Source organism: Lathamus discolor, chromosome 7 (assembly GCF_037157495.1).
Source record: "Lathamus discolor isolate bLatDis1 chromosome 7, bLatDis1.hap1, whole genome shotgun sequence".
In the NCBI taxonomy this organism is placed as follows: Eukaryota; Metazoa; Chordata; class Aves; order Psittaciformes; family Psittacidae; genus Lathamus; species Lathamus discolor.
The window spans coordinates 15286792-15309432 of NC_088890.1; the positions used below are offsets into that span (position 1 = coordinate 15286792).

At 41.4% G+C, this 22641-nt stretch overlaps 1 protein-coding gene across 3 annotated transcripts in view; it reads right to left on the reverse strand.

Moving 5' to 3' along the window:
* Positions 1-22121, reverse strand: part of TAFA1 (TAFA chemokine like family member 1) — a 224030-nt gene extending 201909 nt beyond the window's left edge. The window contains exons 1-3 of one of the 3 annotated variants that reach the window (XM_065687210.1): positions 21903-22120; positions 20412-20508; positions 12894-13014 (exon numbers count right to left, since the gene is read on the reverse strand). In XM_065687210.1, coding sequence (XP_065543282.1) covers positions 12894-13011 — 118 coding nt within the window. In that variant the 5' untranslated portion in view covers positions 13012-13014; positions 20412-20508; positions 21903-22120. Of the gene's footprint in view, positions 1-12893; positions 13015-20411; positions 20509-21902 lie in introns of those variants that run through there. The other 2 variants (XM_065687211.1, XM_065687212.1) reach the window with 2 other exon arrangements.
* Positions 22122-22641: the final 520 nt, after the last annotated feature.

The window sequence follows — 22641 nt, forward strand, 5'->3', positions numbered from 1 at the left end:
GTTCATTACAATTCCTTAACCACTTAAAAGAGGTAAAAATGAACATTTTTTACAATCAATACAGATAGAAGCAAGACCTGGTTTTCCTAGGTTCCAGCAAGCGAGAGCAAAACTTCTGCAGGTGGCTCGAAACTCCACAGCAGCAGCCAGAAAAGGGCCATTAGTGGGGAAGTACATGCAGAACTCTAACAGCATCATGGCCCTAACTAGTGCTCCCCATACGTTTGACTGGACCAAACAAGACACTGTTCTCAGGTGATTTTCCACCTAGGACCCCACAGAGCGCAGTCCATGTGGGACTTGTCTTCTAGGTGTTTCCCCAGAGTAATCTGTCTTTAGAAGCAATACAAAATTTAAGGTGTTTTATTTTTCAGTTGTAGCAAATAGTCTGATTTTTTTCCCCTATTAAAAAACCTGATTTATCTTGCCATAAGTTTTTGCGCTGCTGTAGCTGGCCTGCAAGCGTACGGAGATAACAGAGTGCAGTTAACAAGACTTGCAAGTCAGACTTCACAAAAAATACGCTTTTCCAGTTTAGCAGAGTCATCACATTGCCTGTGAAAGACTGGAAGCACCACATAACTCTGGTGGGAAGTGTAGCCTTCAAGTGAGAAACACGCTGAAAACTGCAGCCTTTTTTGTCCAAAGAGAAGCCCAACCTTCTCATCTCTTAAAGGAGGCAATTAAGTAAAAAGTGGGAAGCTCCACATGGGAAGCAAACGCCTCACTGCCTGCCTGCGCTGAGCCTGTGGTTCAGCTGAGAGCATGGACACAGGGGAAAAATTCACTACAGCGGTACAACTTGTTCGTCAATTGAGTAACAGTAAGTGAACGTGAAGGCTCTTTACACCTCACAGCTGGGGCAGCCTGATAGATTATAGCTTAACCACCATGAAAGTTTAAGCCGGCATGAAGTTGGCTTACAGCAAAGCACTTGATTTCATGAAAAGAACGAGCTCAGAGCCTCCATGATCCATCACCCAGCTCACAGCAGCACTTGTACTTGCCACAACAAGCCTTGCCAAAGAACGGAGCACTAAGGACTGGGATGCCTGCTTCAGGTACCAGCTGGGAGGATGGTGTCTGGCAGCCGCCAACCTCACTTTAAGAGGCTACATGAGGAACGGAATAACAAAACCTCACTTGTTTGCATCTCAGCTGCCCTAAATATGATTATAATGGTGATTTCAGAATCCTCAAATGATCTGTTCCACTGCTGGATGCTATGTACAGACTGCACAGGGGTTGCACATAAAGAGAAAGAAAAGAACCCAAGGCAGGTGTTGGCTGGGCGTCCTGTAAAACGACATTCTCTTTACAGAAAACACTGATGTTCTCAGATCTGTACATGCTATCAGAATATGAAATAATCCCTCCTGACAAAGGCATTTTTGAATTTTGTTCTATTTTTGCTTCATTCCTATGTGAAACCTGGACATTAAAGCACTTTAAAAGGAGGCAGGACACAGCTTACAGTAGGACCTCTGTAATTCAGACAATGCACATGTATTATTCACAGAAATTATTTTGCTATCATTCTACTTAAAAGCAGGTTTACATTCTAAACTCTGTGTGAATTGCTCCTAACTAACTTTGATTCACAGATTCTGTTGGGACTAAGGAATAATCTCTTCTCACCTGTTAAACAGCACAGTCCCTCAGATGTAGGAAGCAGCAAACTAAAGACATATAACCCTCATCAGAAGAACTTCACTATGTGATACTGCTTTGTATTTCTTTTCCTTCCCTAGACACTATAGATTACACTATTTTCTTTGATAGAGTAAAAACAAAAATAAGAACACAAGCAGAGAATTCAACTTACATAAGAACAGGATTTAGGGGGAACTTGCAGAGCCTGAACCTCAAAGGAGTATGACTTGTACCAAAGAACTGCTTGATACCACACTGCTCACAGAAGGCACATCACAAAAGAGCATGCAGCGACAGGCAGCTCAAAGCCAATGCAAATACAACCTAAAAAGCCAAGGATTTTTTTACTGGGGAAACCACCCAATGGTTCACAGTGAAAGCACAAATCCCTTCCCTTTACTTGGCACCTGTTACTATCACCAGCATTTGTCCATTTTCAGAATCAGTCCTGCCCAGTCAAAAGTTTACTTTCCAGAGCCTGCATCACCCAATCTGACCAACATGCTGGAGTCTCTGGTAACATCATGACCTAAACAAGGCGTCTTGACAACACTACAACATGAGAACAGGGAGAAACTGTGGAGGTATAAGCAATGAAGAACTCGTTCCAGTACAAGTACACAAAAATCAAAGCATAAGGGTGGAGAACAAAACCAAGAAACTACTATGATAGTATACTGCCTTACATAGTCTGCTGCAGAGACAAGGACAAAGTACTTATGAAAGCTTTCCCATTGGAAAACTCTGATTTCACTCATATGGGTGAAAAATGTTATAAATTATATTTTCACCAGGATTTTATAGAAAACACTTAAAATACAGCGTGAATATCAGAAAGTGGAAAACGCATTTTAGCATTTCAAATCTTTTTAAATAGCTCCATTTCAATTCTTTTCAAATAGCAATGCTTTGAACTATTTCATAAAAATAACAGTGGTGTTCTAATTGGGATGAAATCAAGTAGCATTTTGTTGCTCAAACATCAAATCAAGGTGCATTGACTTTAAGAGGAGGTTCAGAGAGTCTCTTCTAAAAGAAAGAGCTATAAGACCTTACATAAAGAAACATTTAAAAGAAAATACAGTGATTTAAAGGGAGGGAGGCAAAAAACCAACAAAACAACTATCAGAGATAGACTAAACAATGGGGCAAAAAGATTGAAACGGTAAAAGCCTACCTAAACCAGCAGGTAATCTGTCTACAGCCTCTGTATGTGGCGCCCTCCTAAAGGTGGTTTGGGAGGGATGGAAAATACAACATACAGATACACACAGGACGCTCATTGCCCACAACCTGTTCCCAGTCAGGGCACTTCAAAACTCCCTTCTCATAACAGTGTCTCAACTCCCCCTCACACCTTTGATTGAGGAACTTGGCAGAGTCCACACTCATCTTTTAAGACTCAAAAGAGTCCAACCAGGCTCATAAAGAAATGGGAGTAACAATCACAAGTACAAGACAAAATATCTAAAAACCACTGTAAATTCATTCAACTCAGCACGTTATCAACAGTATGAGATCAGCATTAAACAGTTACCCAATTCTGTCCTCAGGGCAAAAAGGAAGTGCGAAACATTTCCAACCAGAACACTGAGGAAGATACATCCCACCTTTTCAGTATCCTGCCTGGAAGCATTTCTGATTCTCAGTGTACTATGACAAACTCAAATATACACACTGGAGTATAATTAATGGTCTTCCCTGCTTTCGCCTAGCTGAGTCCCATCCCTCTCCTCTGCTGTCAATGCAGATGGGTTTTAATAGGCAGAGGGAATGTCCTGACATAGTGTAGTCCTGGGAGAGCTACAGACACATCCCTACTTAGTAGTGCTCACTGTGCATTCCTCTATTCTTAGGACGTCAAGAGAGGTGACGGAAAAGCATTGCCTTCCTCTTAGGCATCGAATAACCTCATTTAGGAACTATCACTGGTATTTTGGCTTTCTTAATTTTCTTTTCCAAAGTTAGCATTCAGACACCTGCCAGCATTCGTCTATTGCTGTTATCAAGGTATTTGCATGCACTAATCCATGACAAATGGTTTCATTTGGCGTGCATCTGATTTCCTTACCTGCCAGCCAGAAAAAGATAACAGAAATACCAAAACCACCCCTAAATTAGAACTAAAGGAGTCATCTATTTGTTGGATAAACTCAAAGCAAGTTTAAGAGCAACACCTACCAGGCAGCTGACCTGGAGAAAGCACTGAGGCTTCAGCCATGGAAAGACAGTTTCTAACTGCCTGGGCGGGGGGGAAGCTGCATTTTAAAGCCTCACAAAACTATTGCTGCAGAAATAATTGTACCTCAGATGTGAGAACCAGTTTTGACACAGTCATTCTCTGTCAGATCCTGCTCTGGCACACTGAAACTAATCACAAGCTTGAAAACCTCTAGTGCTTTCAACTCATGCCTTGAGTCTGTTTTAACACACAACAGTAACTTCTGGCTGACTGACCACCCAGATTTGAAAGCATCCCAATGCAAGTAACCAGGAAGAGCTTGAGTTAATGATATTCACAGCAAACAGTGTTAGTGTAACCCTGACAACTTATGATTCAAGCAATTATTTAATCATTTCCTTATTTCTAGATAAGGAACTGCCTATTTAAAACAGCAGAGACTTGGGGGAAAAAAGGCAACTTCTGGAAACATTAGACCCCCTTAATGCTGCAAACCAAAACAAGCTAGTGGCTTGAAGGCCACACAAAACCTTTCTTATTGCATTGGTATTCGATTTGAAGTTTGTGAGGTCTTGATTTCTTTCAGGAAAGTGACAGCCAACAGCATATCTGAGTATATGCTTCTAGACAGGATTTACTCATTTATCAGGATGACGACTTGTTTTGGGTAGCCACTGGGATAACAGGTACCTTACGCAGATAACTTCCACACACCCCTCTCCAGTGTGGAATATGAAGGCAGAAACAGGGAAGGCAAAAAGATACCAAACTACTCTTAAGTCACGGTCTCAACTTAGGAAACCAGTTTCTCAAACCCCACATTAAGACGCCAGAATTTTCCACTCAGTTCCTATTTTAGCATTAAAACATGAAATAGGCTGGTGTTCAAATGCTTCTGAACCGTAAAATCAGTTGATTTTGAAACACATGCTAGAAAATGCAGAAATTATGATAGCATAGAAATAAAACTACATATTTTAATAGAAAATATTTTAGTGTATTTTACCATACTCTCCTTATCCAAAGCACCTTCAGCCAAGTCTGAAATGAAGCTAAGTTCTTCTCTGAAACACATTTAAAAATGTGTCATTCTGAACACTACCTCACTGTTAGTTCGCTGTCACTTGATCTCAGTTCTGCTTGGGGTTAGGTTTTATTTAAATTCAGAATGTGAAACTTACTTTTTCATAGGTTTGTTCAGAAGAGCACATATAATATGGATACTTTTCCAGTCCTCAATCTGTTCAGTCACAACTGTCGACAATAATTCAGGTAGGGAAAGAGGTGCTAAACACAACAGGTTCCCTTCATTTATTCATGCTCCTTTAAAAAAATACATAAATCAATGAAAGCAACATTTCCAAATAAACTCTCCTTGCCTGCTCCCAACCACTTAATTAAACACAATTAACTCTAGTTTGTTTTGGCAACCAATTAATGTCACGATCAAATATAAATAGACTCTGCAAGAAAAGATTATAATTAATAAGTCCTCAACAATATAGTAGAATTACACAGAAGCTTTGCTTGCCAGAAATATTTAACGGCAGGTTTTGAGTACATTAATGAGGACACTAAAAGAAAAAGATAGTAAAGTTTTATCAGTGAGCGCAGTTAAGATCCCAAGGCTCTTGCTTGTGCTCAGGCCAAGCTATAGAGCCTGTTGACTGCTGACATTATTTACAACATAGGAAATCAGTTTCAGGTTCCCACTTTCCAATAAATCAATATTTGTAGGAGTTTTCCACTCAAGCTATCTGTCAATATAGCTTTCACCTGCACAGAAGTTACCTACAGAAGTTATCAAAAAGTTATTGTATTAAATACAGAAGTTAAGAAGCTCATTGTTTAGTGGGTTCACAATGAAGGCTCACAACTCAGATTTGTTGTCTGCAGAAACCAGAATTAATCCCATAGGAGCTCTGGATCATTATTAAGAACAGATTAAATGCATCTTTTGATCTCAACCAGCAGCTCTCCTAACAATCAAGAAACAAGGATCACCATTTAAGAGGCTTTTACTTGTACATTCATTTAGTGAGAGGTAAGGTGCATGATAAACAAATAAAACTTCAAAGCACCCAGCACAAGCGACTGCTGGTGGGAGCTGCTAGTATAGAGCAGACTATTCCCAGATTGCTCGTAGCTCAAAGACAAGGCACAGAAATAAGAGCACCCCTGTAGAAGGAAATTCAGCCACCTCAGATAACAGATTGTCCGTGCACTACCCTTCACTTGGTGGCTTCTCAAGGAATCACTTTCACATCAGCAAAAGAACTACTAAGATTCTCTATTCATGCCATCAATTCAGTTCCAAGGAAAGCTGTTCTGTCAAAGTAAAAATAAAGATTACAAAGGAACATTATGACACAACTATCGGTTATCATGATAGCAACAGCGATGCTGCACCTGCTGTCACCGGAGTGACCTTTCAAGAAGGGCAGGACTGGCTTCTTCACCCCTTGTTAAGGGGAAAACTGTCGCTCTGAAAGCAATACAGAAGGCAAGAGAGATGTCCGGTAACAATCTTCTAAATAGAGTATAGAAATATGAGTCACAGATACATACATGGGGCTTTGTAACTTCATTCAGCTTAATTTACACCCCCAATTCCCCATTGTGCATCACTGACTGAGTGCCATAAATTTAAGAGTCCAACTGTGCTGCAGTCCTCAAGGTCCCCACCCAGAGCACAATGAAAAGAATACTCAATGCAAAAAAATTAGTTTAACTGGAGAGAACTGCTCTGTACAGAGCATCTGAATATAGCAAAAATACTGAATCCCATCAGGAAAATAAACCTTGCTCACAGCAAAGGTTGATTTCACAGCACAGTGGAAAAGAAAACATTGAAAGGGAAATGCAAAGATTATAGGCGGGATAGGATAAAACAATATGAAACTTAATGGGAGAAAACACATCTATCTTATGAGGAAATGCACTTGGATATTGCCTTTTAAAATATAAATGAGCCTTGGACTAAAGTAGGCTAATCATTAAAGGCACGTTTCTGATGTTATCAGCAGAAATACTTCAGCTGAGAGTGATGTAGTTTGCCTTTGGGGTTTGTATTTGTAGGTGCCAAATTTTCCTTGGGACTTAACCACCATAGTATGAATTCTCACAGTCGTTAATACCATGACAGCAAGCTACAAATAGTGCAGTGCACTCAAAGGTTCCTTCATGACTCACTTGGGGCCCCAGGGCTGCACTTGGAGAGAGAGGCTCAGCATACTGGTGTGGGAGGAGAAGGTGCCTGCTGGGGCTGTCACAGCAAGAGGCACTTTTTGGTCCCTCTTTGCCCAGAGCAGCTTCTGCCATGCAAAGGGATGTGCTTTACACTTGCCTCAGTGGCTGCCTGCAGAGAGGCCTGAGGGAGGGCTGAAATGGCACAGGATGAAGAAGGAGTATGTTGAGGAGGAGACACCAGACCAGAGCACAGACACTGCCAGCGCAGACAGCACATCCTTTCTCTCAACACGCTGCTGTTAGCACCTTGCCACTGCTCTTCCACACTGGATGTATAGTGAAGGCAATCACAGGAAACACAGGCACGCTTCCCACAGCTTCCATGGAGCCATGCTGGGCACAGCAGTCTGCTCCCCGCCCCACTGCACACCTTGGCTATACTGCTTTTCACAGTCCATTGAGCTGCAACACCTGCTCCCCTTCAGGTTACTTCATCTCCCTGGATCAGAAGTAACAAGGCATCACATTCAGCAGCATGACTGTTGACAGCTTTCCTCCACCTGCAACCGAGCTGCGAGAAGAGAGGTGTTCCCTTGCCTTTGACCCTCCATTGAGCATGGATTGCTCCTTGGCAATGCCTACCTAGCCTTTTCCCTTTACCTGAGAGACAGAAGCCATCAACAGTAACATCTTACAGACCCCAGGAGGAAAATACCAAACATCAAATCCACCAAAACCCAAAACCACAGCTATCTCTCTGGCTGCAAACACTATACCCATGTTGTTCCTCCTTCTGGAGGTTCAGTGTTTCAGAATAAATAGAATAAAAATAAAAAAAATAGAAGAAAAATAAGGGTGCACTACTTTTGACAAACTATATACTGTATATATACATATACACACTGTAAACAAGTGCATCATATAAGCACAGTAGGCAGTTCATCACTATCATGTTGCTAGTAATCCTACTTCACCCTTAAGTGTTGATTTCACTATATCAGTTCTCTGCCTACACAGATTCATATAAATGTTTGTCCACATATATCCAAATATATTTTGAATGTCATCAGGAATACATTAGGTACCCCCAACCTGGATTTCTTAGAAGTCGGCAGTTTCCCATTTTCAAGAACAGACTGTGAAGGCCAGAGGTATAGAACAGAAAGGTCTCACACAAGAGAGATGATTTCCAGTGGGTGACTGGAATAGTTCACTGTGATTAGGTTTTTCTGATCATGAACAAACCAGGACACATACCGTACTTCCTGTGCATTTACTGGTGTAAAAGAAAACTGAACCAGGCCATGCAGCTTGTCAGTTTGTTCATTTTAATTAACACAGGGAGAAACACCACTTGCCAGCTTTCATCTCTATGACATGATCTGATGGATACTGGCTAAGTTGTTGCATGGCAGTTTGGACATTGTGTATCAAAGGCAACAGTTTGCCTTCACACCGTACAATTAATGGAATACTTGCTAACCATGGAAACCGTACACATTTATGTATTAACTACCTAGTTCTACACTTGCTTCTATAAATACCAAGAGCAAGAATGCTGTTGAATTCATCTACAAAATCTCAACAGTTCTACAAAGTAAAGACATATTTTATTTACACTTCCCTGAGGAATTAGTTTCAGACCAGCATTCTTCCCAGGCTGTTCTGAACTGAGTAGCCACATATATTGAGCATGTGAAAACAGCAGACCTTTTGAAGTGTGAAAACATGCAGTTTCCCCCAAGGCTATAAAAATCAGTGGGAAGGCCAAGATAAGAACGAAGATATTTTTTTTCTCACAGCCACAGACTTGAGTTTCTGCAAAATGCTGTCTACTGAGAAACATACTCAGAGCATCTTTAGGTTGATGTTGCTTGTTAAGTTTTTGTAGAACTGCTTTGAGACTGATTTTCCTCCTTATATGAAGTATAGAGAACCACTTTTTGAGATTATTTTTAATGGGTACATCATTAACTACCGTCACAACAAAAGGTACTTCATGTTCAGCAGCCATATGATTCCAGCCTTGATTCAGTCCATGACTTCTTCCTTGGGATAAGCCTATTTTTAATTAACATATCTGCAAATGTACCTACTGTAGCAATACTGACATGTTTCTGCTTGTGTCTGCCTCACATCTTTACACTGTATGCAAAACTAACCTTGCATCCTTAATGTGTACCTAATTATTTTGGACAAACTTACAGGTGAATCCTGTATTTTTAAGCAGCACATGGCCCATGCTGTCCAGTGTGATTCAATACTAGCTGATGGCCCTCACCAGAGGCAAAACATTTGTCATGGAAGACCAACACCAGAAAATTTGCTAAATATTGTATGATTGAAAGGCTGGTGGTTATTTTTTGTTAAATTCTTTACTTTGCTAATATCTTGCTATCTTAACCAAATGTCAGCATCTACTTCCTACCTCTGGGCAGGGTGAAACCTGTCAATCAGATGACCAATGGACTATTACAGGCATTAGCTAACTCTACAAATCACAACCTGCCCACTCTAACCCTCAGGCTACTTTAACAGTTCTACAACTGTGTGTATCTTCCTGCCTAAATCAGTCAATGTGAATTTCTTCTCATTACCACTGTTTCTTATTAAATCACAGAGAAATGGCATTCTTGAAAAAAGATGGAGATTTGTTTCCACATAAAACTTTTTCTTGAGAATGCTTTCACACATCCTTTGCCTAACATAATTTTCATGAAAATGAAACACAGTCGTAAAAACCTGCAGGAAGCCATGTGTATTACCCAAGGGGAATTACATTGCAATGGTGTTTGGCTAGCTTATTCCAAAGGTCTCCTCCAGATCCCAGAGGAGAAGCCTGAAAGCCTACCTTGCTCTCTTTACCTATCACAAACAAAAGGAACAGACACCAATACTTAAGGATGCTTAACAGCAGCATTCAAGCTTTCCATTGTTAACGACAAGAAAGAATAAATGAACAGGTACAAATAATACAACATCACCCATCTTACATTCAAGCAATATTTACTATACCCTTACTATCTATGCCCGCCTGCCAACATTTCACAGAAAATAAAACTACAGCCAATTACAAATGCTGACACATAAAGACATTTATCACATTTGTTTTCAGGTTCATACCTTGCACTAGGTAATCTAATTGAATAAGGAAGTATTATTATTATTATTTTTCCATTATAAAACTGAAAAATTATATTACACTAAAAGGAAGCTTTAAGCTTTGTGATTGTACAATGTAGGAATCTATTTCAACCCATTCAGACACTTGCTTAAGTTTCAGGAAAAATCAAGAAGCTCAGAAATCTCTGATGACAAACTAACCACTTTATATATTGCCCTTGATGTCCACAGTTTTGAAACTGGATTAACCACAGCAGCACAGATGGGTATATGCACTGTGCTAATCTACTGAGTTCAGTTCCAGTTGATTATGCTAAATACACTCCATGAGGATTTTGTCTTTCACCTGCACCTTCCTGTACTCAGTGAGACTCTATTTGTAAAATATGAGAAGCACAAAACAAGGTGGAACCTGCCTTTTTAGTTATCTTGTACCAAAGCAGCCCCATGATGGAGCTGACCAGCTCAAATACCCTTATTTTAGAGCACCTCATTATCAATCACACACTGAAAGAAAAGGTATGCTGAGCATGCTATTGATTACAGTTATACTTGCCATGATTCAATAAGTTGAAATTTCATATACCAAATATTAAATTACTGAAATTATGCAATGGCTCATCTGCATCCATTTTTTTTTTTTCATTTTTATTTGGCTGAACATTTTAATCTTACTTACACAGTGACTAACTAAAAGTAAATGACGCATTCCTAATATTATAAATATGAAAAATAGGGTGTGCTCGGGGACTGCGGTTGAATACATTAAAAATCACTCAGTTTGCTAGTTAACATATTTCCATCCCTTTTTATGTACAACCTTTCACACTCTGTTGGCAGACTGCAAATTCATGGCCTTATAAAATAAGCCCACTCTCTTGACTTTCTGTTGTGACAGCAGAAATTGTCCAAAATCTCTAATAGTTTCCCTAAAGGACGCTCACTAGCTGGTACTTCCCAGGTGCAGCACAAGCTGAATCTGAGGTGAACATCATGTCAAATTCCACTCATCTGTCAATGTAGTGGATTATTTCTTGAGAGACTGAAATTGGCTGCCTAGGATCAGAACACCATCAATCTTATTCACATAGGGTGTGGAGAAGCTGCCTGAGAAAGGCTTGCAGGAGGGAAAGCTTGGCTGTTTCTAAGTAGGTGATGAGGCAGCTGTAAAACCTTCACTCTATCTGTATCACATCTCTGAGTGAAAGATTTTTGTCATTTTTCACATTTCCCCAACACTTGGTATGCATCCAGTGTCTTGCTCTTCTTGCTTCATAAAAAAGGTGATTTTTCAAGCTTAGGCAAATATGCAGAGCTCTGGATCTGCCCAGCTCTCATTTTTTCTCAGAATGTCACTTGTTTCAACTGATTGTACAAAACAAGATTACATTTTTCTTTTACCTATCCGTTTAACTGGGCTGGGTTTTCCTATTTCCTTCACTGAGGGACAGACTCAAATAACCATAGCATTACTTACAGTTTGATTCTAATAAATATTTCACACATTTCTCTGCAAGTCCCAAATAAGAACCTCATCATTCAAACTTTAAATGCTCTCGAACTTCCACTGCTACCTAGTAAAGGTAACACCATTAGTTAAGGTGATGCCTTAATACAGCCACCAAGTGCTGGTCTATCAAAGATTTAGCCCTATTCCTCTATACTACACATTACAAGAAAGGAAGATAATGCCAATACCTATGACTTTTGGACAATGAAAGTAGTTGCAAAACTTTGAGTCATTAAGGGTTCTAAAGACTTGCAGTTCAAGACTGTCCATCTTTGAAGGTACATTAGATCTAAAACCATTAAAGTGTTAGTTGCCACTTTAATGATTCATCACTGTGAGTTAGCATTTTCCATCTTTCATTTCTAAAGCTCCTAAAACTTTTCCCCTATTTGCTTACAAATTTGTTAACATTCTTGGCCCATCTGATTTTAACCAGATGATAATAATGTGCTAGAATATGCTGACTCCTCAATTTTTAACACAGCAAGATATTCTTCAAAAGCATAATTATCAGTTGAAAAAGTTACTAATAAAAACACAGTAAAACTCTTAATGTGCACTCTCTGTGGATCACAACAGTCAAAGTGAGCTGCAATCTCTGCTGTTAACCTGTGGGATTTATTCTGACTTTACAGGCATTTACTCCATTGGAAGACAGTCCCAAATTCTTCTCTGGGCTACACTTCTGCAAGCCCATTAATTTTTATAGATAAGCTTGAGAACCTTAGAGTAACTGTGCCTCTTGTTTATGCCAAGGTAAATGCCTGACCTCCAGTAAACCCTAGTGACTACGAGCGAGATTTGGTGCCAGTATTTTAAGTAACAAATCCATGTCCAGCTTGGGTCAAGTAACTGCAAAGTTATCCAACCTGTGCTGTCACAATGTCTTTCTGACTTATAAAATCATTCCAGACCTGCACAAAATAGGGAGAAGCAAAGACAGAAGAAAGGACAGAGAAAAAGACAGAGAAACCTAATGGTTATCCAAAATAGGATTCCTGTGTCAGGAAATTATTAGAAAGTGATGTTAAAGGATGAATATTCCAACATCATACTGGCAAAGCACAACACGTTAGACAACCAAAAAGAGATGCTGTGCAATACAAAGGCAAGCAACTCATAAAAGTTAAAAGATAAAAAGGATTTTATGATTATTCAATCATTTATCAAGACAGACATGAGCACGGGCAGAGAGCCTGCAATCTTACGGCATCCCACAGCTGATCTCAGTCCTACCTGGTCTGTGCAGGTGATGCTGCTGGAAAGTGTGATGGAGGGACCCCTGACAGAGCAGCATTGCACAGGCACTTATCCACAAATACAGGACCCAGGACATTGCAGAGACCACTGCCATTCTCTAAACAAAATATTAGACAGACATTATTATCCAATGCCATACAGCACACAGAATAGTCAGCTTCCATTACAACAGTACTTCTTAGTTTTTCAGTCTTTTTGCCTGTCTTTTGTGTCTTAGTTATTATTCCCCCCTGCAGGATACACTTGTCATACAACTAAGGTCGTGTTCAAAAAGGATGGCTGAGGTAACAAGATGTCAACACAGGAGCCTGGATAACTTTAATAATTCAGTGGTAAAAAAACCAAAACTGTAAGGATCTGAGGACTAAAAAACGCAAATAGAAGGCTGGAAAACATTCCCACACTGCTCCATAGCTGAACTTATAAGGGAGTTAAAAAATAAAAATACAACTAAAACCACAGGAAGCTGAAAAAAGATGATGCCCAGCCAGCATCAAAACTATTTTAAACACATTACAGATACGCATACAGCATCCTCAGATGGCTGAGATGCATTCAGAAACACTCCAAGAATGGAAAGCAAATACTGACCCAGAAGGTAACAGTTTGTTTTTTACTTTTAAAAACATTAATTTTTAATCATGACACTGTCTGCTAAACAAAGCAATTGTTTCTCAGAATTATGTTCTCAACCCCAGATGAAATCAGCTTCCTTTTGTTTGACCTGTGCATGTAAAGGGACTGGAGCACGGCCAGACTGAACTTCACATGTATCGAATAGAAAATTTAAATCTTATCACAAAGCAGATCATGTCAAAATGTTAACAATATTCCTATGGCAAAAGGAAAGAGCAATTTCTTTTTCGCCTGGCGCTGGCACGCTTTGACATCCAGCATAGACAACTGTGGGTTTCATACCTGTATTCATTATTGTACTAACTGTCTATATTTCCCTTTTACTTCTTAACTTCAACAGCTCTTTCTTCAATGCCTGCAAGGATCCGGAGTTTTGCAAGGCTCAGCTACGCTACACATCGTCCAGTTCCCTTAACAACATGTTCTGCTGCATTTCATATTGCCAAATTAATCAAACTTCAGGCACTCTCCTTACTCAGCCAATGACAGGATGCCGGTTTCTATCTAGTAATCCAATCAGCTGAACATCATTTTCACAGAGCAAGAAAGACTTTGAAAGATTAAATCTCTCACAGAGAAAAATCATGTCTTTACACAAAAATTGAGACAATAAGAAGTCTGTATGTGCTATATCGGGGGGGTCTGCATTAAGGAGATTAACAATATTAAACAGTGAAATACAGTAGTAATAAACTATATGCATATAAAATAGTCTTTTGCCTCGATTTTAAAGCAGCACATAGTCTTTTGGAAGCTTTTTTAGTCTAATTGCTTGAAAAGAACCACATAAACTGACAAGAATAATTAACAGAAAATACCAAAACATTATTCCATCAGCATGAGGCTCTTCCTTTCTCTGTACCAAGCGTCTGAAACACTGCTTAACATATAATTAATTTCATTTCCAACTGTTTACTTTGCAGTATACAATGTAGTTTTCCTCTTCTCCTTTTAGACCTATTTATCTTGCAAAATAGATTCAACCCCCTCAGATCAGGGAGCTCCCAGTAGGCTTCCCATGTCTTCAGGAATTAATGCCTTCTTGTCCTATTTGATGCCCTCATGCTTTTTATACAAGGGAAAAGAGAAAGCCGACTCTCACATAGGGACATTTCAGGTATTCAGCTTATTTATGCTGAACTTTAAAACACGGCAAAGCAAAGCCAAACTTCTGCAGTCTGCTAAATGCTCCTATGTCTTTCCTCCAGCATCATGTTCTCAGCCACATGGACAGCAGACTTACTCAGCCCACTCAGGCTTTATTATTAGCACCCTGTCTTTTTTTTTTTTTTTTTTTTTTGTTATTTTAAATAAAAATCTCTCAAATTACATATTTCAAGCTACCTTTGCTCAAACCCCAGCATTTCTCACAAGCATTTCTTTATGCACTTCTTTGTCAGAAAACTGCTATCACATACACTTTTACACACAGATCATCTTATCACTAGTAAAGAAACATAGCAGTGACTATTCCTCCACCTATTATCTGATGAGCTCCAGATCTGCCTTGTGCATCTTAAATCCTAAAGAAGCTCCTTACCTGAGTAATCCAACCAAGAGCAGAGCACTCTATTAGTGTTCATCGGAATGATCTAACACTTTTTTAAATCCATCTGTATCACAATAAGGGGTTTTAATCGCTTCCCAATAATCTTCTTTATCAGGATTAAAAAAGATAAAAAAAAAAAAAAAGATTTTTTTTTCGTTACAAATCCTGTTTCCAGAGTAAAGGAGACATCTGAGCTCTCAGACTCTGCCGTCAGAAAAGTGGCCAAGGTTTGAGGGGTGGAAACCTTCTCATTTTCACCTTTAAATCATCTCCTAGCATCACCTTCTGCTCGACGAGACCTTTGAAGTGATCTTGAAATAATCTGCAGCTTCCAGGATAGTTAAGAACGAGGAGCAGTTTATGTTTAAGGGCAGAGCAGCCTCACTCCAGCGCGGGCAGTGCAGAGTAAGGCAGCGGTACGTACACGGCTATACGACACTGTAAGTACCGGAGCCTATTTCAATACATGCCTGCTCGGGAAAGTATCACATGCCTTAAAGCGACACAGCCCCTCAGTGGAAGCCCAAGCCTGGCACTCCGCTAATCGCCAGGGTTTAGCAGCCGGAGCTGCATTTGAACACCGGCACTCAGACTTTGCACACAAGAGCCGCTGGTTTCGTCTGCGAGGAGCAGGTATGAATGGGCAGAGGAGGGTGGCAGAGCGCTGCTGGGAGGGCGAAGGACTGAACACCCAATGAGCTGTCTGGGAGATGCGTGATTTCTGCCGGCAGAGGCTTTATTCCCCGGGCGTTGTTCTTGCACTTACTCGCAAGAGGCAAACGAGACTGAACGGGGAGGGGTGGTGCAGGGAAAGTGCAACAAAACACACGGGAGAGGCAGGAAACGGCAGGAGACTCCTATCTGCTCCCATGGGCTTTCCAACACCTTGCCGCAACTCTGGAATCTTTCTTTCCAACTCCATTTCTGACGCACCTCGGCAGACAATGGGGAGAAGAGCACCTCCTAAGTGCTAAAGCTAAGATTATTTATTACAGTTATTTATTATCCGCATTTTAAGTGGCTATTTACAGGAATGGAATAGTTTCCTCTCCCTCCTGTACCATATGTAATTATTTTTTTCGAGAGCCACTGTATAGACTCAATACATACTATCCACTTGCATTACAGCTCCCAGCTCTGCCTACAAAAGAAGGCAGGCTTAGAGACAAAACAGAAACTTCCATTTTAAGAGCCCAGGGCGGATGCTGTACACAATGTGGGAGACTTTTTTCCTCCACTGATAACCTGTGGTAGAAGGATGTACTACATTCCCTGCTTATGAGCTCTAGACTCCAAACCATAATAACAATAGCAATAATACCCTTACTTTCAAGTACCTCCTTCTCAGCACGTAAGGACACATATCTCAGTGGAGTCTCTTTAAGAGGTGCAATGAGTTTACCTGACAGACCATATGCTCCTTTGGAGCCACTGCATTTTATTGGGTAATACATACTAAGAGATTGGCCCTGCAGACCAACATACACTGCTTTCTGGCATTGCACCTGAGCAGCACTCTATTACAGCCTTGAAGCAGTAAAGCAATTGGGAGGAGGGTGTGACAAAGTGACATCGGAGAGCACTGGTGAGTGGCCCCTCCACAGGCCACCACTGTAGCATGGATCCCATCAGGTCCCTGAGTAGTGCTGGGATGAAGAGTGTGGCTCAGGGCAAGCCCCACGGTGACCAGATATGCTTTCAAGAGGTCAATATTATTATAGGTGCTTTGTATGAAAGCACGCGGCACAAGCATGGTTTGGGATATGTTCCATTTAATAAAGGTTTTCTTGTTTTTCCCAAGAATTCCCTACACACTGGAAGAAGGCCAAGAACAGGGGCAGTTGCTGCTACTTTCTGCCCTTAGAAAGGTCTAGTAGCGTCCAAGGAAGCTGATGAGAGGCAACCAATGTACACTAAGTACCACGAAGTACTGCATGCAAGTAACCTCTTTGGGAAGCTTTCTGCAGCACCTCAGAGGGGCAGGTGATGGGAATTTACAATAACACCTGTTTAACAAGGTATGTTCCCTTTACAACTCGTGGGGAAACTATGAAGGAAAAGGTATGGAGTGGGAAGGTGTGAGGAAAGAGGGGCCTCAAGAAGCAAATAAAATCTTCTAGGAAACTGAAAGCCTTGTGGACAGCAGGAGGAATCAGACAAATCGTGAGCACACACCTTGGCAGAGTAGGCAGAGACAGATTTATGCAAGATACAGATTTATGTAAGGTACAGCAGAACTCTGCCAAGCACTGCTAACTCCCAGCTCCATGAGGCTAATGCCACTGTAACCCTTGACAGATGCTGCTACTGCTCAGGACAAGCTCTGCACAAACACAGGACATGTTGCTTCTGCAGGGTAAGGGGGAGATCAGAGGAACAGAAGAGAATATTAAAGAGACTGTGCTTGCAACCTCTTCCCTGTCCTGCCTTCCAGCATCAGACAGGAACAGAGGAGTCCTTGGCAAATCTTGCAGAAGCATCCTCACACCTGCTTTGATGTCTTTGCTGCCAATTTTAAGTTTCAGTGGACCAATGAAACATGAAACAGCTCCTCTTATCCTGCTTTGAGCTGGGCACAGTGTCATCTTCACCTGATGCTTTGGGGCTTTACTTTAGCCTCCTCACTTCAGGAGTCACTGGCTTTGACAGGAAGGGAATGATGCTTTACATGTGCCCATGGGTTCATGTATTGAATGCAGGGCTACTAACACTGACACATCAGAAAAAGGAAGGAAAAATAAGGCAGTAGTGAGCAGTCTGCAGACTTCAAAATCCTTTCTCATGGAAAGACAAGGCTTAAAGTAGTTTGTCTCCAGGAAGAAGGGAGATTGGACCAAAGGTTGGGTCAAGCATCCTGTGCAGTGGCAGCTCCTGCCAGCACTGGGACAGGATGGGTCCAGGCTGTGCAGAAGAGCAAAACAGACTTTGGGTTATGTGGTCTACACCTGTGTGCTGGGAAGTGAAGTGTCAAAAGGAGGTCCTTTCGCCTCCGCTCTGGTACTTGGTGGCATCCAGAAAGACAGAAACTAGGACCCAGGCTCTCCCAGTCAGAGATAATGGAAAACTGCCTATCCACAGCTCCAGCCGAAAGACTCCATGGGGTTGTTGGCAGGATTGCCAAAAGCAGACCATTACATCAGCATGATACTTTCATCTGGGTGAAGGTAGCTTCCAAGGGGTCAGTAGACATCAAACTGTATTTGAGAAAGACTGCCTCACGCAAGACAACTGTATTCACGAGGAGAACAGCCTTTTTCTCCTGGTTCCACCATTCATCTAGAGATGCCAACTGAATGACGAAAATAGGCAAATAAAAATAAATGCTCCTTACTGCCTGAACCTCTATTTATCACAATTCTCTGTGCACACAGAAGAGGAGAGCATATGCAACTCAGGCAGACTCATGCAGACAGCAGATTGGTACTTGCACCCAAATAAGGGCCTCTGGCCTCTACTTTCTGCATTCTGCCTCCTCTGCCTCTCTCCTCCACCCCCATAGGTGCCCCTTCTCCATGTAGAGATTTAACAAGACAAATCCCAGACCCTGTTTTGCAGGGTCTAAAAAAGGCTTATCACCTTTGAAATGCAAAGCTCATTAGCTCCAGCGCTCCTGGGACAATGAAGCTTTGCTTTTCACAGACTGTGTTCTCCATCCCCTCCAGCTGCTTCCACCCACCCTACAAAGCTCTTTCCCATAGAGCCAAACTCAGATTGGCTGCTGCCTGGGTAACAGGCAGTGCACATTGCAGCTCCACAGTACCTTGCAGCTCCACAGTACCTACATGTTCCTACCCCAGATGAGCCAAGTGTATCCTAAGAGCAAGTTTTACCTTACCTCCACTGAATGCCAAGTTATGGACCCTCTTTTGTCTTATGCGTGCAAGATTTGTGGTAGTTTTTTTAAAGTATGAGAACAGAAGCTTTGTTTGGCCCTGTAGCCTGCCCACAGCTTGTCTTCCATTGAAAACCAGCCCACATGGAAAGCCAGCAGCTGAGCATGTGAAGATTGATTGATCTGCCTACATGTTGCCTGAACAGCAACCACAAAGCCCAGAGTAAAACAAGCCAAGCAGCAACGTTCATCCAGAGCCCTAAGCCTCCTATGTGTTTCCAGCTCTTGGTTTCTTTCCCCAGTGGTACAGGGAGCACAAGCATTAAAGCATGATTCTTCTGGTACAAGAAAGAGCACATAGATCTATGGGTTTCCTAGAAATCAGCTTTGCCCAGACAAACACTTACTGCCACATTAAGTGCATAGAAGTTCACCAATGCTTGACATTTTACATGCACATCCCCAGTCCTCAGCCAGATGCTCACAGTGGTGATCCACTTCCTTACTAACATTCTATATACAGCCAGGAAAAGTCTCCCTGCCCTGAGACTCCCCTCGGTGCCCACCACTTTCCTTCATCTCTTGAAGGAGGCCTGGTCCAATCTCAGTGACTGAATTGAACCCATTTCCTTTCCTTCTTATGTCTTCTCTAACAGCATTAAATCCTGTAGCCTGTATTGTCAGGCTTTCTTCTCCTTTAGCTTTCCCAGTGGCAAAACCAGATGCACTGATTTGTCTGGAGGCAACCACGCTGACCATGAAAAGCTCAGCTAGAAGGCTGCATCATTTTTTCATGAAGGAAACACTTCAAAGAAATACTTGGCGATTTGTCTGCCTTGGTGACCACAGCTTCTGCCGGTCAAACACAAAGACTGCACGCACCAAAAGCCTGAAGAACCAGAGCTGAACAACATGTGCAGGGAAATTATTTCGCATGGGAGCCCAGGGACTGGCTCATACAGTTTTTTGTCCCACTTCAAAATACAGGATCCTGGGAAATTTGCTCCATTTCCAGCATAGTGCAGCTACAGAGGTATTGGAGGACCAGCCAAGGATACAGCAACATCAGGGAAGAGCACAACGCACTCGGTGGAAAAGGTCTGCTTGCTAAATCTGAGGGCTCCTTCCCACCTTGTTATCCGATGCCACATCACCACAGTATCTCTCTCCTTGCTATCACACCAGCCTTACTTGGCAGGTTTTGTCAGCCATGCACCACCCCAAAATGTGCAGGAAAATCCAACCAGCAAGATGATGGCATAGCCACAGCCATTAGAAAAGCCAACAAGAACAAAACAAGCCACAACAGCGCTATTAAGTAGATCATATACTGAAAACCAGTGAAACCTTCTCCTTGCTTTAGTCAATATGCAGATTTGTTATTTAAATATAACAAGTCTGCATATTGACAAAAGCAGGGAGAAGTGAGAACAGAGCACAAAAGGAAAGGTTTTCACAGGTCTTTTTCTCAGCCTACCTTAAAGATGGTGCTATTGTTTGTTAAAGGGATGTCTGGTCTCCACAATTACTGTGTTTGGGAGGCAATGAGTCTGCTTCTTGCAGTTTTTCCATGCCTGAGAGGAGAGAAAAGAGAGGGGGGAAGAACACATCTATATTTGTCAAGCAAGTTTATATCAAAAAGTTTGTCCCAGTTATTTTTAAATTATGTAGGACAACGCACAGAAAAAATCTCAACCCTTATCTGTAACTTGCCATTAGCCAGCAAGATCAGTACTTGCTAAGGATTAACCAAATTATCTGTGCAGTACATTGTTATCATACAAAGTGTCAATAGCACTCGATATATTCAAAATATAAACGTAAAACATAACCTTCACATCATGGAGACAAGTTGCTTGTTTAGTTTCAATTCAGAGATACCAAAAAGCAAAGCTATCAAACTTTACAGAACCACAGTGTTCTTGTCAAGTAGTGATATTGTTAGCCTTTATCAGATATTAGCTGGAGAGATCATCCTGATCTGAAAATACAGAATCTTAGCATTGGTACTTAACTTCTATTTAGCACAAACTCAAGAGCCTTCAGCCCAGGCATTCTAATGTTAGTCTAGTTGCACCCATTACTTTAAATACTATTGAAATACTCCTAGTTTCAGAAAAGACTATTACTACTGTCAGCTTGCAGTTGCGTTTCTAAACAAGCTAAAACCACATTACACACTAAGACCCACCTACAGGGGACAAATCATGAGCCAAAGCTGCATGAACTGAAAATTGGTACTTCTACAGTCAGACAGGACACTGGGTATTTAATTTAGCAGTTGCAGTATATCAGTCCTCAAGCATAGGTTCAGCATTTACTTCCTCTGCTGAAAAGTCAATTTTGACACAAAAGTACAAGCGTTTGCAGTAGTCACAACATAAATAAAACAAATCCGACAGAAGCAAAATAATTGAGACACTTTGGGAAGCAAATTCACTATGGTGAGTTCAGTCATGGTTGCTGGGCTGTTTTCACTCCCTCTAGGCTTGCTATGTTCTTATCTTTCAGTTAAACTTAACAAATAATAGAGCTCCACTATCCACAGGTAATAAAAAAGGAGGCTTCAACAGCAACTAAAATAAACTCCTTCTGTCCAAGTTGGCATATTTCAGACATCATCATAGAAACAGAGCTATCTAAAGAAACAAATTCCTCCCTATAGCACTGCAGCAAGTCACCCCCATCTTGATATCTCATCTCCTTTCCAGCTCCACTGTGGCAGACTCTCCCCCAACCCAGCCAGCTTCCCACCTCCTCCTTGCATACAGAAAATAGTAGGAAAAGTATGCAGAAACCATAGCAAAAACGTTACCACAAAGAGCAAAGCTCAAAAATACACCAGCCCTTTCCTGGCTACCCCCGATCCCTCACATCACCACGAAAGGAAAGAACCTCTCCAACACACCATGAACACAACCAGGAACCCAGTTCTCCAACACCAAAGGTCTACCTCCAAACCACCTACCTTAAATAGTAATGTGCACTCACAGTCAGGTTTAGCTCCTGTTTCTATCTTCCCCTAACTCGGAAACATCTTTCCATATTTTCAGCTGCATTCTCCACTTCTGGAGCAAACAACACCATAACACAACCCCACACATCTCACCTCATTCACCAAATTGGAAACTTTATAAACTCAAGCCACCTGAGCCTTTTAAGGGTTCATAACCTAGCACAGGTCAAAAAGGCTATCAGGTGCAAAGCATGTCTTGGTTAGAGTAAATCCCAGTGACAATGCACAATCAGGCTGATTTGGGAAACATACCAGGATGCTTGTGCTGTATACTAGACAAGCATGGAGCTCAGCTTTGAGCTTAATGCCCCTCTTGGCTGTGAAATGTCTGGGTGCTGCCGTACACATCAAATACACATCCTGGCACAACACACCACCCTGTACTCAGAAACATCTTATTTTAGAAAGAAAGCTTTGGCTGGTACCTCTGCAAAAAACAAATGCAAGGAAGGAGCCAATTCAGCTCTGCAGTGCTGCACTTCTGGTCTTTATAACTCCAGGTGCTACCCTGAAAAGAACACTTTGAAGTCTACTAACTCTGCATTGGCCTCAGCTGCAGAGGAAATCTCAGCTGTTATATTACACCACAGGATTGACCAAATAGCTTATTTGCAAACCTGTGTATTTACTTCCACCTTAGCAGAAAGAAAGCCAGTGGTGGAAAAAAACATTAACAAATCGAGAGGTTTCT